The following is a 22,153-nucleotide window of genomic DNA, read 5'->3' as shown; positions in this document are numbered from 1 at the left end:
AATATTTCCCACAGTATTGTCCTGGAGAAACTGGTTGTTCATGGCTTGGGTGTGTGAATGCTTCGGTGAGTAAAAAAGCCATCTGGATGGCCATGCCAGAGTGGTGATGAATGGAATTAAATCCAGTTGGTGGCCAATCACACGTGGTGTTCCCCAGGGCTCAGTACTGGAGCCAGTTCTGTTAATAACCATCGGTCAGTTCACAGTAAACATCAAGCTGGGTGGGAGTGTCGATCTGCTGGAGGGCAGGAAGGCTCTGCAGAGGGATCTGGGCAGGCTGGACTGATGGGCTGAGGCCAATGGTGTGAGGTTGAACAAGGCAAAGTGCTGGGTCCTGCACTTGGGTCACAACAACCCCAGGCAGAGATACAAGCTGGGGGAAGAGTGGATGGAAGGTTGTCTGAAGTAAAAAGCCCTGAAGGAGCTGGTTGACATCCAGCTGAACATGAGCCAGCACTGCTTTGGCCAAGAAAGCCTATGGCATCCTGGCTTGTACCAGAAACAGTGTGTCCAGCAGGACCAGGGCAGTGACCGTCCTCCTCTACTCCGCACTGGTGAGGCCACAGCTTGAATCCAGTTCAATCCTCACTGCAAGAAAGACACTGCGGGGCTGGAGTCTGTCCAGAGAGGGCAATGGAGCTGATGAAGGGTCTGGAGCCTTACAATGAGTAGCTGAGGGAGCTGGGCTGTTTAACCTGGAGAAAATGGATGAGGGAAGATCTTACTGCTCTCTTCAACTACCAGAACAAAGGTTGTAGTTACATGGGGATAGGCTCTTCTCCCAGGTAACAAGAAATGGGACAAGAGGAAATGGCCTCCAGTTACATCAAGAAAGGTTTAGATTGGATATTAGGAAAAGTATTTTCACTGGAAGATTTGCCAAGCACTTGAACAGGCTGTTAAGGGCCTGAGATCTCGGAAGGTATTTAGAAGTCTTATAAATATGGTGCTTAGGGAGAGGGTTTAGTGGTGGACTTGGCAGTACTTGGTTGACTGTTGTATTTGATGGTTTTAAAGGTCTTTTCCAGTTTAAATGATTCTATTATTCTATATCCAACTGCTTCAGCCACTTTTGGCAGCAGAACTTCTGAACCCAAATTAATCAACTTTAGAAGAAAGAAAGTGGAGGCTAAATAAAGCTGGCAAGTGGAATCTGAACCTTCAATTGTAAAACACTTCTAGGTCCTTTTGAATTAATAAATCTCTGGAAATACTGACTTGGAAATATTTAAAGGCTGTCATTGATCATATCTTTGATCTATAGATAATTCAAGAAAATAAGATCTGATAACATATCTTATTAAAGCTGCTGAATGTAATCAGTAGCTTTCAGCCTGACTGAATATTGAATATTCCTTTATATAGCAATAATTCAAAAGAGTAGGGAGTCATTACCCAAGTTAAGTGGAAATAAAACCATGAGGCCAAAAAGGATTCCCTGAAGTTAATTGCAAAACAGTCGGGCTGTGATATTGATTTATGCAAATGCCAATTCCTGTGTGTGCATCAGACAGGCAGGAGTACATCTCATTGAAGGAGTGACCCTGGAGCAGGCAGAGAGGGCTGGGACAATCCCAGGTGCTGAAACAGGCACCTTGGTGCCTATCATCCAGGCCTCATGACTTCAGGGAGTAAAGGTGGGCCCATAATAGCCAAGCAGCACCAGGATGTAACCTGCAGATAGAAGATTTTCTGGTCTTTGATGAAATATATGAAAAATACAATTAATTTAATCACCGTCCACTATAGACCTGCTCATCATTGGGCTCAGACAAACAAAACTAACTCTTCTCTTCTACCTTTTCTCCCCGAAGTCATCATAAGGTGGAAGCTAAGGCCAGCTGATTGCTCCAGTACAAGTGAGTGTGGCACAAGTTTGGCCTGTGCAGAAGGGAGAATAAGCAGTTTGTTTCTTTTTCAAGTTGCTGGAGAATGGAAGTTGGTATATCAATAGTGATAATGAACTAATTATGTGTAATTTGAAACCAGTGTAGTACAAAATTGTCCAGAAGACTGTTAAAATCAATTAACTATGGAGTGAATAATTAGAATTCAATCAACAGGGAAAGGTGCTGATTCTTAAGATAGAGAAATCAATATATAGTTTGGTAGAAATCATAAATTGTAATGGCTACATTCAGAAGGCAACCTCTTCTGTACTCTTAAGATTACCAAACAATTACATATTTCACTCCCTCTGTGTGTATTTACCCAGTGCACACAAAGCTTTCTCTAGCTGTACTTAAAAATTTTTTTCCTTAGTCATGGAAATTTGGCTCATCATAAGCAATTTTAATGCTCTGGTCAGCTTTGGGAAAATGCTAATTTAAAACAAAAAAAGCAGATACACAGAAAAAACCAACTTTGTTCATGCAAATGAAAAATTCACTCATGCAGATCACTTTAATAAGTATATTAACCATTAAGGTAAATACAAAGATTTAGTCTGAAGGTTGGTATTTCAGGGATTTAGATCCCTGCCTAGAGGCTCTAAAAAGTTCTATATTAGGCCTAGAGGTGTGGATATGATAATTAAAATGCTTACCACCTTGCAGTAGCAACTTGGGTGTAGAAAGTAATTAGAATTTAAGTACAAAGTGTGCAGTATCAGAAACTGTTAAAACAGCTTCACAGTGAAGCTTTGAATCAACCTTCTGTGGTTTATTTTTGGGTTTTGATACAAATCCCACTTACAATAAAAGCACAGGAAAACCAAGTGAAATTACATGCAAATATATTGTGCTATCTATCTTAAACTATCTCATTAAAGACGAGCAATAATAAATTTGGGAGGCTTTCTGAGCAAGGCCCACCAGCTTCAGTTGCTGAAATTCAGTTCTGGAGCACAGCTGAAAAGCAAGCAAACAAGTTTCTGGAATAAAATAAGCAGAAAAGAGATGAGAGGATGACATGTAATATGTTGACCTAAAAAATTGCTAAGTAATAGATTTTATTTTTGTGATCTGTAGGTGATCCCCAGTTCATCTGCACACGGTCTTGCTTATAAAACAAAAAATCCATTTCTCAATCCTGCAAGCTAAGCTTAGCAGCTACTCCATCTGCTGAGCTCCAGTAGCAGGCAGAGGCTGTATCCTGGGGCTGGGTGTTATTTTTCTCCAGGGTAGAATATAAGGTTGGATTGCCAACAGTGACCTCATTTTCAGCTCTCTGCATGGGAATTTGTACCAGGGACCTCCAGACAGAGGCAACATTTTGTAGGTGGGCACCACCATAATTCCTGTTTTCCCCTGGAGATAAGGAAAAAAAGATCAGTAGGTTGCAAGTGGGTGCTGAATTTCTGTCTGGGCTGGTCAAGTATTGTTTTCCTTTAGTCCAGGGTATAAAGTCTTGCTTCTTTGCAACTCATCAGACACCAATTCAGGTCAACTGCGTGACTAGAGGCTGCTCTGTGCAATCATGGGGAGTTATTTCTGATCCCAGGATGCCTCGGTTTGGCATTAAGAGTAACCATTTCAGTAATCTAATATAAATCTCAGTTTTGTGCGTGTCTTCAGCTCTGTCCTGCAGAGACACTTTTAAACTCTTTATGAGTCTCTGCCATTTAATATTACACTATATAGGCTCAGCTTGCAAAAAGGAAAGTACATTGGCAATGAGCTTTTTTTTTTATCACTGCTAAATATCAGGCTGCCAAGACAGATAATCTTCCCTGATTACTTCCTTCATGTTTTATTAGAGCATGCTCCTGCATTCATTCAGATATTTAATTTCACTATTGATGGCTGCTTCCTGAAATACAAACAATTCTGTCTTTGTTTGAAAAAGGGTTTATATGATATCCAATAATTGCCTAAAGTGACAGCAGCCACTAGCTCAATGCATTCTCCAAGGTTACTGGACTCAAGAGCATTTTCAACTACTAATTGTTTTTCTTCATGCTTCTTTGTTTTTCCTTTAGTCTGGTAATTAATTTCATCATTCCTTCCTCAGGTTTTCATGTTCACACACTAATTTTCTTCCTCAAGCTCCTGAAATGCTTTTGTATATCTTAACCTTTGGATAAAGACACCATCCTCCTGAGCATGCATCCTATTTCTTATGTGGGGCTCTGCTAAATGAGGCAATTCTAGGGCTGGGCTGTCAGACTCAGAAGAGATCCTGCAGATTTACACAAGTATGACTAAATTTGAGGTTAGTTATTCACAGATGAAATACTTTATCCCTTGCAGTTCCATTAAGCACTTTGCATTTGATTGCTACGTGTAGTGGGAAGCTCTAAACTTTTTACATTGGCCACACTTTCATTGGAGAGAGCCTGAGGATCTCTCCCTTCACTGCTTGAGAAGGGGACTGACAACAGCTAAAGGGAAATTCTGAATAATCACAGAATCAGCTGGGCTTACACTCCCTCTGAGAAACAGATAAGGATCTGGATGCTCTCAAAGACGAAGTAGCAAGGAATTGCAGTGGCTGCCAGACTCTCTGTGGAAATAGCGACTCAGTCTCTGTGAATATGGAGGAGGGCTCTGGGTTGGGTGATGACAGTGAGATACAGCCACCACTAGCTTCAGGACTCTTATCCCAAAGGTTTTGGCAGCATTAACCTGACAGTTACTCATGCTCATGCAGGAGAGCACAGACATGCCAGAACAAAATGCTTTACCTGTGCCCATTAGAAGCTGTCAGCTGGCAACAGGATCTTGTTCTCCCAGCACCATAAACTGCTGCTTCTGCCATGACATGTGTTCCCCATAGGTTTTGCAATAGCTGTGTGTGAATACTTGAAAATATTTACTCTGATTTACAAGATCACTCTACGCAGAGAAAATCAGAAATGTGAAATTTGTTGACCTGCTCTGATATATATATAACCTCAAATGAAAAAGTGTGCATTTCCAGAATACAGGATATTTCATTATCTCATTTAGAGGGAAAATGTTTGTTATAAAGCATTGGTCTTTGTGGTCTTGGTGACTAGAAGAAAGCTATTTTGTCTGAATATTCAACCTACCCATACAATCTAAGTTACCATACATGAACCAGATGGAGAATAAATTTTATCTGTTCACTTCAGGATACTAAATTGCATGTACTTGATACAAAAGCATTTGCTGTCAAATTATCCCATCTTTTGGTGGTGGTGGTGATTGAGGTAATGGTGGTGGTTCTGGCTTTCTAACACTGAGCTAGGGAAAGAAAAGACTTTAGTGAAGCAGAAAGTGTGAACATAACAATGCAGAAATGAAAAAGGATGTTCAGGGGCAAGCGTAATGCCTGCAAGGTGTTGTAATTCAGTTATTGAAAATGACCAGGTTTCATGCTATCATAGTCTTCTTAAATGATTGCATTCGGTCCTCTTGGATGGCTTAGAAGTCTCTCTTTTTTTATACAATGTAATCTTTACAGGCAGCTGCTACAGAATGCACCATAATGAAGGCAGGTGCTGAATACAGGATACATTTATGTTATAAGGTGAATTTCAGACATTTTATCTGAAGTTGATCTATCAATTGCAAACCATGATGTGATGTAGATAAATGAGAGGCCCCATTTTGCTGGTAGGGTGGCAGAATGGAAATTGTTACTACAGACTGCAGACCCAGAATAATATTACAGCACTATCCGTACAATTGCTGGGGACAAAGAGGCCAGAGCAGACTCTGTTAGCTCAATTATTCTGACTGCCTATAGAGGATAAATTGTCCCAATATTAAAAAATATACTCTAAAAGCATGTATGCAGATACTTGGAAAAAAAGATTGTCTGAAGAAAAAACTGCCCCCTATCTCATTTGCTAAATATCATTTATTTCCTTTACTAAAACCTCTCTTCTCTCCCCCATTGCAATGTAAATTGGCAGTTGGTGGTAGTAAGACTGGTGATTCAGTGAGAGCCTGAATTTTTCCACCTTTTTAGTCTCTTTTGATGGTTTGCAGGCACTCCTCAGTAAAATCTGTTGTTTCACAGCTGACTACCAGCAGCTGGCTAGTTAGTCTACCTGGAAGAAAGGATGTGGCAGTAATTTTATGTAGGTTCTGGGCTGGGAGAAGAGTAATCACAGGTGAAAAATCTGGCTGCAGAAGCAATAGGAGTCAAGTTTCTTCTTGTGGAGCTCTGAACCTCTAGCTTAATAAATCTAAATTCTAGCAAGAGAATGTATTTGCTTCTGTGTCATGTATGGACTTCTGACAGCAGGGTGTCTGTAGGATTTGCTAATAATGGTTTCCCTGTAAGCTACCTAACATAGGGGTTTTTTTTTACAGTAGATGATCCCAAAAATCCTGAGTATTTCAATTTATTTGCTTTTGAAAGCATAACTTGGCAGTCAGTGTTATTACACTGACACAAGCAGCAACTGTGTACCTCACACCAATTTGAGATTAAGGGAAAACAAACAAAAATTCCTGCTATTTTAATTCACTGCTGGAAGTTTCAATTGGTTTTATAAGATAAGCTCTTTTTAGATGACTTGCAAATCTGAAACAAAGGAACATACGGGTATATTTATAAATCAAAAGAGTTGGATACAAATGCATCATGTATGCATTTAGACTTAAACATGTGTTGACCTTAATACGCATGATGAAAAAATAGTTTGATGACAACCCACTAATGTTAGGTCAAGGATGTACCAATGTGTGCACAGGGCCAACATTGCTTGCAGTTTCTGCTTCTCTCTAATATTCAGATAAAAAGACTCCCAGCTCTACTGACCAAGAACTTTGCAGTTTATAAGTAATACAATAAATAGTGGTATCTGTGCTTTAGTTCTACAAGTATTGTCAAATATTTGCCATGATGACTGTAAAGTTTTCCTAAACAATATATTTTGTACCTAAGTCTTTAGCTTTAAAGGGGTAATTATGAAGCAGAGCATTTATTTTTAAAGCAAACAAGAGAATAACAGACTGCTTTGTTTATTCTTTAGCTGTTTTCCCATAGTAATTATGATAATCCCAAAAATTACAAAACAGAAACATTAATGCTTTTCCATTTCCAAAATTAGATTTAATTCCCAAGCACATATTTATTAAAGTATAAAAAACCACTGCAGTTGTGCAGTCCAGATTAGGTGTGTACTAGGAAAGGCACTTGAGAATACATCCCTCAGGATCACAAATCCTGCCAGCCAACCTGCTCCAGTGTTGGCTTCTCTCCATGGTTCCACAGGTCCTGCCAGGAGCCTGCCAGGTCCACAGGCTTGCCACGGGGTCACAGCCTCCTTCAGGCATCCAACTGCTCTGATGTGGAGTCCTGCACAGGCAGGAAATGGATTTCTGCTCTACCATGGGCTTCCTTGTGTTACAGGGGCACAGGTGCCTCACCATGGTCTGCACCACAGGCTGCAGGGGATCCCAGCTCTGGGACCTGGACCACCTCCTTCCCCTCCTTCTCCACTGACCTTGGTGTCTGAAGAGTTGTTCCTCTCACATGTTCTCCCTTCTCTGTTTTCCAGGCCCAATCTGCTCCTGTGAAGTAACTTCTTTCCTCTTCTTTACTCTGTTACCCTAGAAGTGCTACCACTGTCACTGATGGTCTCAGCCTTGGGCAGTGGTGGGTCTGTCTTGGAGTCACCTGACATTGTCCCTCTTGGACATGGGGGAAGCTTCTAGCAGCTTCTCACAGAAGCCATCCTTGTAGTCTGCCTCCCCCTGCCCCCAAATATTACCATGCAAGCCCAATACAGGATGATAGATCACATTCCCCTCTCCAGATGTGGAATAACAGTCTCTAGCAATGAAAGCACTGCATGAATGTATTTGTGAAAGTTCATGATCTGTCCCAAGTTACTTATTAACTATCCTTACATTTCATTCCAAAGATGGAAGGGTGGAAAATTATGATACCATCTGGAAAAGATGAGTTTAGTAGTCACAAACCTAATGAAAGTCCTGGAGAAGGGGTCATTTAAAGCATCCTTGAGAAAGTCACCTTTGTTCAGCAGGATACAATGAGGCTGAGACAGAAAGAAGGTAGCTTGCACTGGATTAATGAGTGAGATAAATTCATTGCAGAATTCAAATGTAGGGTGAAGGATGATTGCTTCCTATTAAGGGAACAATATACTGTGAGCTGTTGTTTCCTTAGTAGGAATTTACCAGGTAACAGGTTCTCATAAAGAAGGTAGTGAACTATCCGGTGTCCTTTGGGAAAACAGCAAGAAGAAAATGGCATGAAATAAACAAGGGAAAACTATATTGGTTATGAGGAAAAGTTTCCTAAAAATAAAGAAAAGCCTTCCTGTGAAACTTAATTACTGAGAGAAAGTAAGCCAAATCCTAGAGAGCATGGTTTATATACAGTTGAGCTGAGCCGAGCCAAGGGAAATTAGCAGAAATCCTGAGAGATGTGTTAGGATTTTATGATCCTGAGGCTCCATCATGGCGGGGTTTTTTTGTACAGCATTTTGCAGCAGTGGGGCCTGAAGGCAGGAAAAATGGCTGTGGGTATGTGACAGGAGGGAAATGCCCTCGGCTAGAGAATTTTCTGCCATCACCCATGTTTCCAGAATTGCTCCAAGCCTAGTTTCCAGCCTCAGCTGAGACTGCTCTTCCAGATCTCTTTCTCTTTGAACAGTCCAACATTAGAGGCATGTTTAATTTTCCCAGGCTACTCTTCCATTTAGTGTGTAAAGTTATACACTTTAGTGTTTGGAAAGCTTGATCATGCCATTATGAAGATGCAGGGTTTTATTGCCCATGCATGCTGCTGACTCCCAAATCCACCTCATATCCCAGTCTTAACAAAGAGTTTCAAATAAATGAGGGTATTCCCAGAATGAGGAGCACACATAATTTCAAACAACGATCTGGCTAGGAGAAGGCTTAAAAGAATGTGATGTGCAGCTTTATCCACCCTGCTAGATTTCATGTTAAAGAGCACCACATGATGGTCAACTCCATCAAATACTGCCAGCAGATTTAGCTACATTAGCATAGTAATTAGACCAAAAGTTTATAGCAAAAAGAAGATGGCCCACCAGAGCAATCACTGTTGTCTCTGTGAAATATCTTCATCTAAAAACCCAGCTGTGAGAATATTCTTGGGCATAAACCAGGCAATAATAGGTTAAGCATCTTGGTTGTGCCCCCTGAAAAACTGTCTTTTGTTTTATATGTACCTCAGCTTCTAGCTAAAGGGTGTATGATGAGCAGTGAAAATGCTGGCCAGCATGTGTCCTGCATCCAGTACAGAATATTTGACCTCATTTTCCTTAAATTGACACTATAGCAATACCCTGTGGAGGTGCAAAGGCATGGGATATTACTGACACTTGGCCATATGTGAACTATTGCACAATGACCAAAGACTTGGGACTAATGCTCACACTAGATTTTTAATAACTTTTTAATCTGCGGTTCTCTTTCTGTCTCTTACATACTACGATTGTCAATCTGCCTAGTATTTATTCTACTTTCTACCTTCATTTGTCGTCCCAGAATTTCCCAGGAACTTTATTTTTTTTTCCGCCACATATGAATTACCATAATGTCAAAATTTGCTCAATGATTGAATCCAAGCTGTCAAAAGGGATTCAAAATATGTCCACTGGTCCTAATAAGCAATGCAAGCATTCAACACACAGTACAATGCTGACACTGGTGAAGAAAAACCCATCTTGTTTTATTTCATTCAATCCTCCTTTAGCTTTAGGACAGCTACCAGACTGTCATGTCACCATATTTCTGCTTTTTGTTCCAGATATTTTAGGGTGCAAGATGAACCAGAACACTGGAACCACATATTTGCTGGTATGGTGTCTTGTTTCAACAGATTGTGATTTACTCCATTGGTACCCCAAGTTTCATGAATCAGTTTGTTTCTCTGTTGATTTATATAGACAGCTTGTCAGCAGATGTTGAATTAATGCTAAACTCTGTACTATCAAGAGTGTTGTTGGGAGTAAGGGAATTTTGTCTCATATTCAGGGGATGTGTAGAGACCAAAGTGCAGTATGTAGAATTTACTTCTCCGCCATTTAGTAGTCATGTGAAAGATAGTAAAATTGCTCTGAGGGAGGTATTGGTGAGGTTTTTTACAGTCTTTGTAATACCTAAGAACAGCCACTTTTAGCTGAGCAATCCAGATGTCACAGTAAGGATGGAGGCAACCTGCAATATCCCTTAGTGAAAATTGAAAGAAAAGAGCACACCCTTTTAAATGCTATATGCTTCTAAAGCATTTAAATCACACAGTTAAGAATTTTTTTCAATTCATTTTGCGTGGCCACTGTGATACCAATAACTGAAAGACCAAAGAGACTGTCTCCAGCTTAGTGCTCCAATACAATAGGGTATTCTATTCCAGAAGGTACCATAATCAGGCATTATTTGGTAAAACAAAGATGAATGTTTCCTCTTTTCTGGAACCAGACAAACTAGGAATTACAATGTTACATAGCTTTTACAAACATATTTCAAAAGGTCTGAAAGAACAGACTTCTTTTTTTCAGAGGAACTTCCTTCTTTACAAGCCACATTTCAACAGAAAGCCTTCTGTGTTAATTAAGGACCTCATTCATCCATTTGTGGTCTGTGATTCTGTGGAGGGAAGCAGTTTTTAAAACTCATTTTTGTAGCAAGATGAGACCATTTCGGGGAAAGTGTGACCTCCTGATTTTTAGATGGGCTATCCAGGAAGACAGCATAGGACAACTCACTCAGGATGGGATCGCAGGAAACCTGTAGCCCAGCCTCCAGCACATGCCTGGGTCAGCCATGGGGTCAGGCCAGGCTGCTCAGGGGTCTATCCAGTCTCATCTTGAAAAAGCTCTATGCATGGAGCCTGTAAAGTTGGATATGCCTTCTCTAAGATATAAATGCATCCTATAATAGCATGGATACTCATGCTATTATAAACCCTGTTCACCCAGAACTAGGGCAGAGGGAGTAAGACAAGGGGAGCTAATCTCAACCTTTCCATTTACACCTGTTAATGGAATCCCTCACCAGTCACTCAAATACAGAATTAATTCACTTTTTTTCCCAGAAATAAATTTTTCAGGACATCCTAAGGCATTTTCCAGCCCTGCAGCACTTGACAACGTCGTAGCTGCTATTTGAAGAATGTTTTAGAATTGGAGTAAGATAATGCACCAACCGTCAGAAAAAAAAAAAGCTGCTACTGTTTACTTTTGGCTGTCTTCTGAAAACAGGAGCCCATTAGGAAAAAATAGCTTCACAGTCAACTCATTGAAGTGTTTAAGTCAAGTTTTTGGAGACTGCTTAAAAACAAAACTTTGTAATAGCTGAAGAACAACAGACACTTTGAATTGCCTAATATTTTTGAATGAGAGCACAACTTGCTCAGAAAGGCTTTGATAATTACCCCAGCATGCCAGTTACTGAGCAAATGAATTTTATACCAAGTTGCTAGCAGTTTTTTTAAAGAACAAAGCAAATGCCCCATAGCAATGCTTGATAGAGGCAAATTTTAGCCTCCTAACTAAGGAAAGGAGAAGAATGTTGTAGGTGGTATATTTCTAGCTAATTAGCTGAAAATGAAAAAAGCTCAAGGAAATAAAACGAAACTACTTGCTGAATGGTTTATACCCTAGAGCAAAAGACACCTTCATAATGATAAAATGTTTTTAATCACCAAAGGTTTGTTTAATAGGCTCTATATTTATATATAACACACAGCACTGAAACCGTGCCAGTGTGGCCTGTCCCAAAAGTCAGTGCAGTAAATGATAACAGCACTTGGAATGAATTTGGCTAGTCTAAAAATCTCTCTGAAGGTCTAATCCTTCCCCTTTGGAAAAAGATCAGGCCAAACAGGCCCACTTTTATCACTGCTGCTACTTGCACCAGGGTTTTTATATTAAATTTTTCTTTAAACATAAGAATCTCAACTTCTGACTCCTTGAAATGTGTGCATCTGTGCAGATGGCTGAGCTAGCTTTGCAGAAAACTTTGAAAAATGTCAAATGGAAACCTGGGCTTGGTGGAAAGCTCAGCAAGAGGGGGGTTTCTTAAGAGCTCACAGCAATGATATAAGTGGTTTCTGCCCCATGGTTTGAGCACCCAGAGGGGATTAAGGGGCTTTACACTGTGCACAGTGCACAGAGAAGCAGATCTGAGCATGGGTTACTGTGACCTACCCTCCAAACTTTCTTCCATGGCTGTTCCTGAAACTTTACACAGGAAATGTATGTCAAGAGCCTAAATTGGTGTTATTGTAGAATAAAGGTGCTTTTATTTCAGCAAATTGACCTCTAATTTTTGGCAGGTTGCCGTTTCAATTCACAACCTGTTATCTTTCCTCTATAAGTGCACTGACTGCTACTGTTCCTGAGAGAAGGCATCACCACCTGGCTGCTGTCTCACTGCTTTCAGAGTATGATGCTGCTACTTTAACTATTGAGCTGCTTGTCTACCAGAATTCATGGGAAACATGCAGAAACCTGCCAAGAATAGAGTTTCTGATGTAGGCGCTGGCTCCACACCAGCCCTGCTGACACAGACAGACTGCCGCCACCCTCTTGTAATTTGTTTCTTTTTTGCTACATGTCAGGCTTCAGAAGGTGCTGATTACATTTACGTAGTTGATGAGCTTCCTAATCCAGTGTCTAATTTCACCTGCATGTTGAATTTTTAATCTTTAATCTGGTAAAGATTCCTATGTCCATAGCTGGACTATGCCCTCTGCACCAGGAGAATCTGTGTGGAACAAGAATTATCAAAGCTAAGAGCACTAGTCTGGACTTCTTTGTGGTTTGGGGTTTTTTGTTTGGTTGGTTTTGTTACTAAATTGTAAAACAAGACTTGGCTTTATCCCAAAGCAATTAATTTATTCTGTTAACTGAAGAAAAATAAAAATAAAGACATGTGATCTATTCAGTGTTATATATAACTTTAATTAGTTGATGGATGCAGCCTGAGTAGATCAATCTGAAGAAATATGTTTGCAGCATGTACTCACTGAGTGAAATTAAATCTACAACACCCAGAAGGTTAATCTGTATATCCTTACTAGAAGCTTCAGTGACCTTCATTAGAATCTTCTCTCTGTATAACCTCAGGAAAATAAAATTCAGTAGGCATGTTGTTTTTCTCTAAAATCTCACTGGCCATTGGGGACTAATAGATCTGTAACTTAAATATGAGGTTGCATTTTTTTGTTAAGGCATATGGTTTAAGATAGGATCACATCCCTGCCAGGTTGTCTAAAAGGGGAAATATGCTCAACTCTCCTGAAATAGCAAACAACTGCCATATTCTACTTCCCAGTCTCCTTCCTCCCCTTTTATTTCCTACTAGGCAGCCAGACAAGCTACAGGTGTGAGGGAGAGTCTTTACTCACATGAACTTTAAAATGGATTCCTGGTTGGCTTTAAGGGAAAAATCTTTTCTCCCTAGACTTTCTCTGAGTTGCTAGTTTCTGTGATGAACTGTGACAAGGGAGAGACCCTTAAATGAGATAAACCAGAAAAAATTTATAGCACTACAGTGAGATTATATATATTTTCACAACCCAAACTAAGCAGGAGCAGGACAGTTTAGCACCTGGATTGAAAATCCAAGGGTACACTCCTGCACACAGGTCTTGGCTGCCTACGGCTGTCACAGATCCTGGAGCAATTTTCAGTGAACATCTAAGCTTTGGACAGGGTGGGTAATTACCCTCTACTTAGTTAACGCCCCCCTGGGAAACCTGAGCAGCTCCCAGCTCTGGACTCTGCTCTGAGACACTTGCTTTCAGGTGGTGGGTGATGTTCAGCTTCCTGCCAAAGGTCGCTGTGCTGCGCTGGCTGGGGAAGTGATCCCTGAGTGCTGTCTCAACAGCGTGTGAGAAGATTTGAGACCTGTTGGAGTAAAAGATGTTGAAAAACATGAATGGTTACATTACTGTTACTCCAGGAGAGGCCTTAATCCCTTAAGTGAGCAATGGGGCAGTGAATCAGGGAGCATTTTCGAAGTATCTGTCTCCTGGGGTCATTCTAGGAGTGCAGCACTGAAGCAAAATGCCTAAAGGAGAGAGAGACACCTAGAAATCGTTTGAGCACGGCTTTGGAAAGTCAGAACTCCTCTGTACTTATCCCACCTTAGCAAGGGCGAGAGCTATTTCTTCAAGGACTCCCTTGAAGAAATGTAAACAAAGTGATGTTCCCCTTAAAGAGAGATAATGCCATTTATCTACATGTCGTCACAATAAGCAGATAAGGTTTGCAAGGCACATACGAAGCTCCAATAAGCACTAATTAAATATTTTTCTCTGTCAACCTGTTTCCCGTAGACAACAATAAACTTTCTACGCTACTTGTTTTAGTAGCTAATTAACGCTATGAGTTGCCTCTACCTGGCAGCTTAGACATATTTATTTGCTAGTACGGGAAGAGCCATCCCTGGATATGTAACAGCAAACAAACCCTGCTAGCAAAGCTCTTCATCCCCGGGCGGCGGGGAGGCAGGCGATGTCACGGGCGGTGCGGGAGCACACGGGGGTGGCCGGGGGGACTCACCTACCCCGGGGGGGGCCCAGCCCGCTGGGGCCGGGGGTGTCCCGTGCCGCCGGGGCTCCTCCCAGCCCGCCCGGCCCCAAAGTTTGGCGGCCAAAGTTTGTGTGCAGGCGCGGCTGCGGAAGCGCCTCCGGGAGCGGCGGGCAGGTGAGGGGGGCAGGTGAGGGGCTGCCGCCGGGCACCCACCTGGGACGAGCGGGAGGGTGGGCGAGCAGCCAGCGGGATCTCCTCTCTCCCCGCCGGCACCGCCCAGCCCCGGGGCGCCCGGACCTTCCGCGGCGGCGGCAGCGCAGGCGGCGGAGCGGCTGTCCCGGTGCGTCCAGCGCGGAGCGGCCCCGGGGGACGAGCTGGCCAGCCCTACACCCCTGCGAGCCCCTGGCGAGGGCTGCAGCGCCGGGAGAGCCCCGAGGGGCTGCTGTTCGGCCCCAGAAGTTGAGGGGATCGCAGAGCCCCAGCTGCGGCACCGCGCACCGAGCAACTTTTCTGCTGACTCCACTCAGCCCTCCTTCGTCACACGCCGGGAATCAGGAATTCGTGGCACGTCTCCAAAATAAAAAAAAAAAAAAAATGGGCTGGTATTTTGCCTGTGCGTTTTGTAGCAGTAGAGTGAATGACTGGGGCAGGCTGCGAGTCTTGTTGGCATGCTGATAGCACCTCGGTTCGCTGCAGTCCGTAAACAAGACCGTGTCATTTCAGCAGTTCAAGAGGGACGATCTGGCTTTGACACAGTCCTTTTGCTAGTGCTCCTTATCCTGAGAGTGGAAAGAAATCCCACCTACAATCCTGGTAGAAGACTGAGAGCCATCAAGTTGCTGTCTTGTGAGCAGTGGTTTTGTTTAACTTCCCAAAATACAGGCTACTTCCATGGGACTGCTCACTGACTCCCAGGAGTGCTTCAGACAGGTAAGAGCTAAGCATGCCAAATTTGCCTTTTTCTGCTGAGGTCCCTCAGTCCTGTCTGGGAAATGTTACTAAGAATAATAATGATTTTTCCTTTTTGAAGTGAGATGTCCAGCAGCTGTAGGATGAAACCCCTGGAACTGAATATCCTGGTGAACTGGTGAAGTTTCAGACCTGACCCTTTCAGTGTCTCCTCTGTTCTCTGTAAGTAACCAAAACTTTACTTTCCATGATGCTGATATGTCAACCTGCATGCACATGGATAGGACAACTTGTCATTTATTTGTTCTTAACACAAGCATAACTTTTGTTTGTTTAGAGCTATAGCTTTAAATAACCCTCAAGTGTCTGAGGCCAGTTGCTATGTGCATTAAACCAACATGTTCTGAAGTAGAATTTATGGTTGAGGAGCAGGACCAGGTAAGTGGGTGCATGTTCTCAGAAGCAATGAGTCTTGCTTACATCCATTGTTTCATTAGATTGATTTTTTTCCTTTGGAAATATATCAAAAGGATAACGAGAAACTAGTGATGTTAATAGATTAAAATGGTGAAATCAAATGCAAACCATATTTTCTTCGCTACAGTATTAATTTTGTATGATATGCTGTATGCTATAAAGTGCATTTATAACAAAACGTAATTGCTGTAACAACATTGTGGTCTGCTATGTAACAAGGGAGAGTGAAGTTGAAAAATGTTAAATATGTACAACTTGACTGGGTGGGAAGTTACTTTGGTGGTGTTGATGTTTGGAATTTCCTGACTGCTGTTAAAATTTCAAATTTTTAAGCTCTATTTTTTTTAAAGGGGCTTATTGTTTCATAATTTGCAGTGGGTGAGTGAGGAATGCTCACTTTGATAAAAACAGGTCTCTCCTTTGAAGAGAAATCCCTATATATTTCATTTAAAAATATTTCATTATTTGTGTCTTATGGAGCTCTAACAGAATTCTCTTAACTTGATTTGCAATGTTGGTAGGTAGTAATCTTCAGTTATTGCCAGTAATAAAAGTTGTGCAGGCCAGATGGTGTCTTCAATTACACTTTAACACAGCCTTCTTATAAGCAGCTCTTCAGGTCTAGAAGTTGCTGAGGTGTCAGCAGAACTGATGTAACAGTGGGCCTGTATGCTGTCTGTATCCTCCTAGTAAATTCCTATGCACAGGAAAAACTACATTATGGGAATTTTGGTTTGGTGTGATTTTTGGGTTTTGTTGTTTGGTTTGTTTTTTTCTTTTTCTGGGGGGTGTTTGGTGAGGGGTTGGTTGGTTGGTTCAGTTTTTTGAATATAGAAACTTTCTGAGAGCCACTGTTTAACTATCGAGATCTGCTTGCTCACTTCAAATTTCTGTAAGGCCTTTGGCTTCACCCAGCTGTAACATTCAGTGTAACTTGCTGGAGATAGAAAATGGCAAATACTGTATGTTTATTTCCTGCAACCTTTGTAATAAACAGGAACGAAAAGTAGCACTGCCTGGTATGAGGAACTGTGCAAGCATTGTTAAAAGCTGGAGCTCTGCCTTGTGCTAGTTGTTGTGAAGCCAGAAAGTTGAGATGTGGACAATGGAAAGGTGATCCTGGAGGATCATCTGCGTGTGAAGTAGGAGATGAGCTAACAGATGAGAAGTGAGGGAGGAGGGGAAGTGTTGAAGTGAGAAGATATCCTTGCCTCCTTCCACTGACTGAGATGAAAGTAGTCTGGGCCAGTGTCCAGCAGAACATTCCTCACTGCAAAATTTTCTTGCCATGATAACTCCAGTGGAGTTATCAGAAAATGTAATGCTTCTTGAGGTAAGGAAAGAAGAAGGGAAGAAAATGAAAAAATCAAAAAAGAACTGTGTGGTTGCAGTAGCTTTCTGTGTTCTTTTTCTCATTTTGTTTTCATTAATTCAGTTGTGACTAAGGAGATACTGAGTGGGTGGGAATTTGTGGTATCCCACAGTAACATGAATGCTTTGACCATTAAAAAGATTGCCTGGGTTTTTTCATCTGTATTCTGCTGGTTAACCCTGCTTTTTGATTATTTTTTTTCCAGGTGAAGGGGAAAAAGCTGGAACTAAAAAGAAAGGATTCGAAATAGTTTGAGGCAATCTAATGTTTTGTGTTTATATGTCCTTGATTTTGGAACTAGGTGATGGCGAGGGTTGCAGTGGCAATGAAACCTAAAGTTAGTCAAGCATACTGAGCAGATGCCATTGGTTTTGTATGGTCTAGAATAGGAAGGAGCCAGAAATTGTACCTGAGTGCTGAAGTACCTCTCCTCAGCTGCAGGTATATTTGCTTGCAAGGAAGAAAAAGTTGGATGATATACTGAAAGAAGTAATCAGGCCAAAAGCAGGAGGTGCACTCTTCTCCATTTTTGGGTGGCTGTTATTTCAATTGCTTATATTGGTCCTGTACAGGAATGTACCTATTTGAACCCAAAGCACAATGGGGAAAATGCCAGGATTTGTATCAGTGGAATGAGGATTCTTGAAATTCTTAATACTTGACAAATGTTAAACAATTTGGACTCAGAACTGAATGACTATAGACCTGTCAAATTTTTACATTCTTGCTGTTTTTGTCGTCTGAGCTATGTAGTGCTATTGTCTGCTACATTTACTGTTTCTCTGTGATGGATAAGGATATGTAGTAGCCTCTATCCAGTACTCAAAAGAACTTGAAATTCTGGGGTGTGTGGATCACTATGATTCTTCCTGTGAAAGCCTGAGTTGAAACAGGTGGGACATTGGGGTCCCTATATGCAAAAGAAATGGGGGTGAGGTTGGGCAAAAGCAATAATCTAGTTCAGCATAGGTGGAAGGAACAGAGTTTCTTGGGCTGCGTTAGTTCCTGCATAGCAAGAACCATCCAGCATGACGGTCGAGGTATCACCAGTGGAGGCGTATTGCCCAGGACTGGGAGCACAAAAAAGATTCTCATCTGAAGCAGTGATGCTGGACTTCTGTTTGGATATGGCTGATACCTTTTGAAGATGCTTGGGTGGAATGTGACTGCTTAATGGCTCTTAACAGCCAAAAGAAAGCCTTTATCTTGATTAAAGAATATTTGCAGGTATTTCCTCTTGCACAGGATGCCTGAGAGTGTAATCCATGACTGTCGCTTTTTAATACAAAAGGAGGAAATTTGTCAGTGTTGTGTAGCCATTTTTCAAGTTCTACTAGAAGACCCACAGATACAGACTTTTTTAAATGTCACTATAATTTTTTCATATGCAGGTTACAAATCATTGTGTTAAATAAATTAAACTACTCATTCAAGCTGAAAAGCCTTTAAAATCTTATAAGGTAGCAGAATAGTTGGGTTTGATGTATTTAGATTCTAACCTGAGCTAAAATGAGTAGTCTTAATTAAAAGTAATGTCACTCTTGTTTAAAACTAATCTTAAAACTTAGCTGACACATAAATGAAGAATACAGTTTCATATAAATTAAATTTAAATAAATTAAACTAATTGCAAGCAGCATGTAAACTCTTGATACAAAGATAATTGTAGTGACTATGATGGTGGAGTGAATTTGCCTTAGGGTGTGTTTGGTAGTTCAAAACAAAGAAAAAGAAAAGCACCTTGAACTGCTTTTATGAACTTCTATCCACTCAAAACCAAAACTAACCTGGCAGAAAAACATCTGTTTTCTTATTAACAGATTAACTTGCTTGAAAGTGCTCCTGATTTTACTGTGCATCTATATTATCACCTTTCAGGGCTTGTAGATTGTGCTGCATGCAACCATGAAGGTGTTTGGGCAAGGTCAGCTGTATACCCTATGCTATCATGGGTCATGGATCTATGTGATACCTGCTACTGCTAAAGAAAAAACCACTGGGACTGGTTCTTGAGTGAATTCTTTGTGGGTTATAATTTAGTTAAACTTGGTCAGTAAGCCCTCATGGAGGTGGCAAGAGTTGGGCAGTCAGGGAGGATGAGAGCAAGTGGCTGGAGAGAGCAGCAGTGCCAGCCTACAAATGTCAGAAATGCTCATGGAGATGTTGTGTGAGATATTTTGCTTTCAGCATCATCCATGTGGTCTGAGAAAGCTTTTTTTGCCCACTCAAGGACACTGTTTTTTCAGAAAGAAGGGGTGAATATATGGGAGTTTTGTCTAGTCGGAGATGGAAGGAAGTAACAACATCACAAAAGTGGGCTTATTTGGAAGCCTGCCACTTTCATTATGTGTGTCTGGGTTGCTCACTTTTTTATTATGAGAGAAACTTGTGACTCCCAAACAACAGCAAGAGACTGATTGCTCATAAGATATGAGGGTCTGAATAAGTATCTTTGAAGTAAATTACTTAAATTAGAAAGTACCTCTAATTTAAGTAATTTATTTCAAAGATACTTATTCAGACCCTCATATCTTATTTATTTGCTGCTTTTCTTTTTTTCTTTCCCTAATCCAGATGCTGTCGATGTCCTGTTACATGAACAACACAGCTTCTGTTTGCGGGAAAACAGAAGAGGTTTGTATTCGTCCCTTCTATGACTAGTGATTCTTACAGCACTGCTTATGCTGGGAAGCTTCTGTCTCATCAGCAGAGAGACTTCTGAAGCCACGCAAACAACGCATTTGCTGCAGCACTGAAGTTAGGTGCAAAGACGTAAGCAAACCTTGTAGCACAGATAAGGAAGATTGCTAGTCAGAGTGCTGAGAGCACAGCAGGAAAAGAAGGTGCAAAGTGATAAGAGCAAAAAAAGAGCTGGCTGAAAGGAGGCTCCACTGCCCACACCTTTACAAAGAGCATTTCACAGCATTCCTCATGCATTTTCTTTGTTTTCACCCAATCTTCACCGCTTCCTTCCAATCCTGGGCATCATCACAATAGCTGCAAACAGGTACTTCTATATAACATATAGGAAATTCCCCCTCTGTAGAATCAAAGCAGAAAGAGCTAGGTGGAACAAAGCCTTTATCACCTTCCTTTCATGTGCCTGGTTCAAACCAGTTGCTTCATGACCCTTACAAAAAAGACTTCAGACAGAACATTTACATTCTGTTAATGTCTAGCTATCTGTCTTCTACAGAACAATTACACATAAAATGATTAATATTTAAACCGTGGCTTACATTTTCTGCAGGCAAGTTTGTGCTTAAGAGAAGTGTATAGTTTAATGGCACAGAATTGGAAAAACATCTAAAAAGATCTGAACAGTTTTGTTGTTCTTGAAACCTTTTGTGTCTTTCTAACATAGTTACTTTGTTCATTCAACAGCTGTTTTTCATGGGAGTTCCTGCTAAGTTTTATGTGTACTTTATTTTTAGAAACTCAGCAATTATAGATGTAACAGAGCTGAATTACTAAAAAATACAAACTTGTGGTACATGCAGTACTTGTATGATTCAGAATAACTGTAAAGTTCCTGCATTTTCTTTTTCTGTGTATTTAACAGATCAATCTATCACATATCATCCAGTAGACTGTATTTCTTTAAAAGTCTGAACTTTTCCTTGCATTCTTTGTGTTAGTTCATCAGACATTTCTGTCATATGCCCTGACAACAGTGTCCATTATGTTGAATTTTACAGCATTTTCTTTTTCTGTGAGGGCCAGTTTCAACAACTGCTCTTCAGCTTCTCTCAATGCACTTTTAAAGTGAGCACATTCTCATTCAGGTTAAGGAGCTGTCATTGAGTGATCCACAGTGTCTTCATGTTCTGATATTATAAAATGAATTTTGTGGCCCCTTTGTGGCAGGTGCAGGGCATCAGGTAAATTACTTACTTCCTCTGGGCCCACTGCTGTGCAAGAAAGTAATTTATTTTTTCATAAGTTTTTACATTTGAGCTCATTTTCATTAAACTTACTGGCAAGAATTGAGCTCCTGACAAGTCCCTCTCCATGTTGCAAAAGAGCTGAGTAAAAAGATGATCCATTAATTCATTTTCTGCTGTGTTACTGATACCATCTTATGCTGGCTTTTCCTAATCCTGCAAAACTCAACTTGGATTCATGTTTGAGGGTGAACTCTGTCATGGCAGTGGGTGATGTTTTCTATTCTGGAGGTAGAATGGTGCTCTCAACCACTTCTAGCAACACATCTGCTTGGAACTCACTTGGGGGTAAGAAGAACATTGAGACTGTGAGCAGAAATACAAACATTGAAAGTAATAGCTTGTGAGAGTTCTAGCTTGTGTATAGTATGCTGTTTATACAGTCCCTGGTGAAGAATAAAAATGTAACACAAGAACAACATCCCTCTCTTGTTATTCCAGGTTGGTGTCTCTGGGGAAGACACTGAAGAAGATGCAGGCATGCTGAAAACTTCAGAAAAGTGAGCAATGAGTCCTTCTGAAAGCTGAAAAGAAGCCCCCTCATAGGGTCATGAACCTAAGACAAGTCTTCGTGTCTGTACTGCTGTTTGGAGTAGCTGGTCTACTCCTCTTCATGTATCTGCAAGCTCGGATTGAAGAACAACATACAGGTACAGTGAATTTTCTCTCTCTCACTCTCTCTCTTTTTTTTTTTTTTTAAATGTAATTGCAGCCATTATTTTAAGACGGCCGTAAAATCTGTTGAGGACAGTTGGGGGTGGAGTCCCCCTCCTTTATGCAGTAGAAGGGCATTGAAAATAGTCTTGCTTTAATTGCTACACATCATTAAGAAATTTCTTCAGTCATGTGAAAAGATGCCCCCAGCTACCTAATCGTATTGTATCAGCTTCATTTGCAAAAGCAAGTGTTGCAAAAGCATTCTGCATGTCCAATTTAGAAATAAATCTGTATGGTGATTTGTTGTGGGTTTTGTACATTATATTTTGTGTGGCAAAGCAATTTTTGGAGAATTACGGCTGTGTTTTATAGACAAAAGTGGTCTTCTAAGCAACAGTG

General features: G+C 41.0%; 1 protein-coding gene and 1 long non-coding RNA gene across 3 annotated transcripts in view; one reads left to right on the top strand and one right to left on the bottom strand.

Moving 5' to 3' along the window:
- Positions 1-12,799: 12,799 nt before the first annotated feature.
- Positions 12,800-14,682, bottom strand: LOC146441931 (uncharacterized). The gene is made up of 2 exons (XR_014850084.1): positions 14,609-14,682; positions 12,800-13,931 (listed from the first exon to the last, which is right to left on the bottom strand). It is a non-coding gene; the product is annotated as an uncharacterized LOC146441931 (long non-coding RNA).
- CHST9 (carbohydrate sulfotransferase 9) overlaps positions 14,486-22,153 on the top strand; it is an 85,424-nt gene continuing 77,756 nt past the window's right edge. The window contains exons 1-4 of one of the 2 annotated variants that reach the window (XM_085052731.1): positions 14,486-14,569; positions 15,278-15,325; positions 15,426-15,526; positions 21,539-21,747. In XM_085052731.1, coding sequence (XP_084908857.1) covers positions 21,648-21,747 — 100 coding nt within the window. In that variant the 5' untranslated portion in view covers positions 14,486-14,569; positions 15,278-15,325; positions 15,426-15,526; positions 21,539-21,647. The other variant, XM_085052730.1, reaches the window with a different exon arrangement.

Source organism: Lichenostomus cassidix, chromosome 2 (assembly GCF_008360975.1).
Source record: "Lichenostomus cassidix isolate B80296 chromosome 2, HeHo_3.0, whole genome shotgun sequence".
NCBI lineage: Eukaryota > Metazoa > Chordata > Aves > Passeriformes > Meliphagidae > Lichenostomus > Lichenostomus cassidix.
The sequence above is the reverse complement of the archived record's forward strand: the minus strand, read 5'-3'. Positions and strand labels throughout refer to the sequence as shown.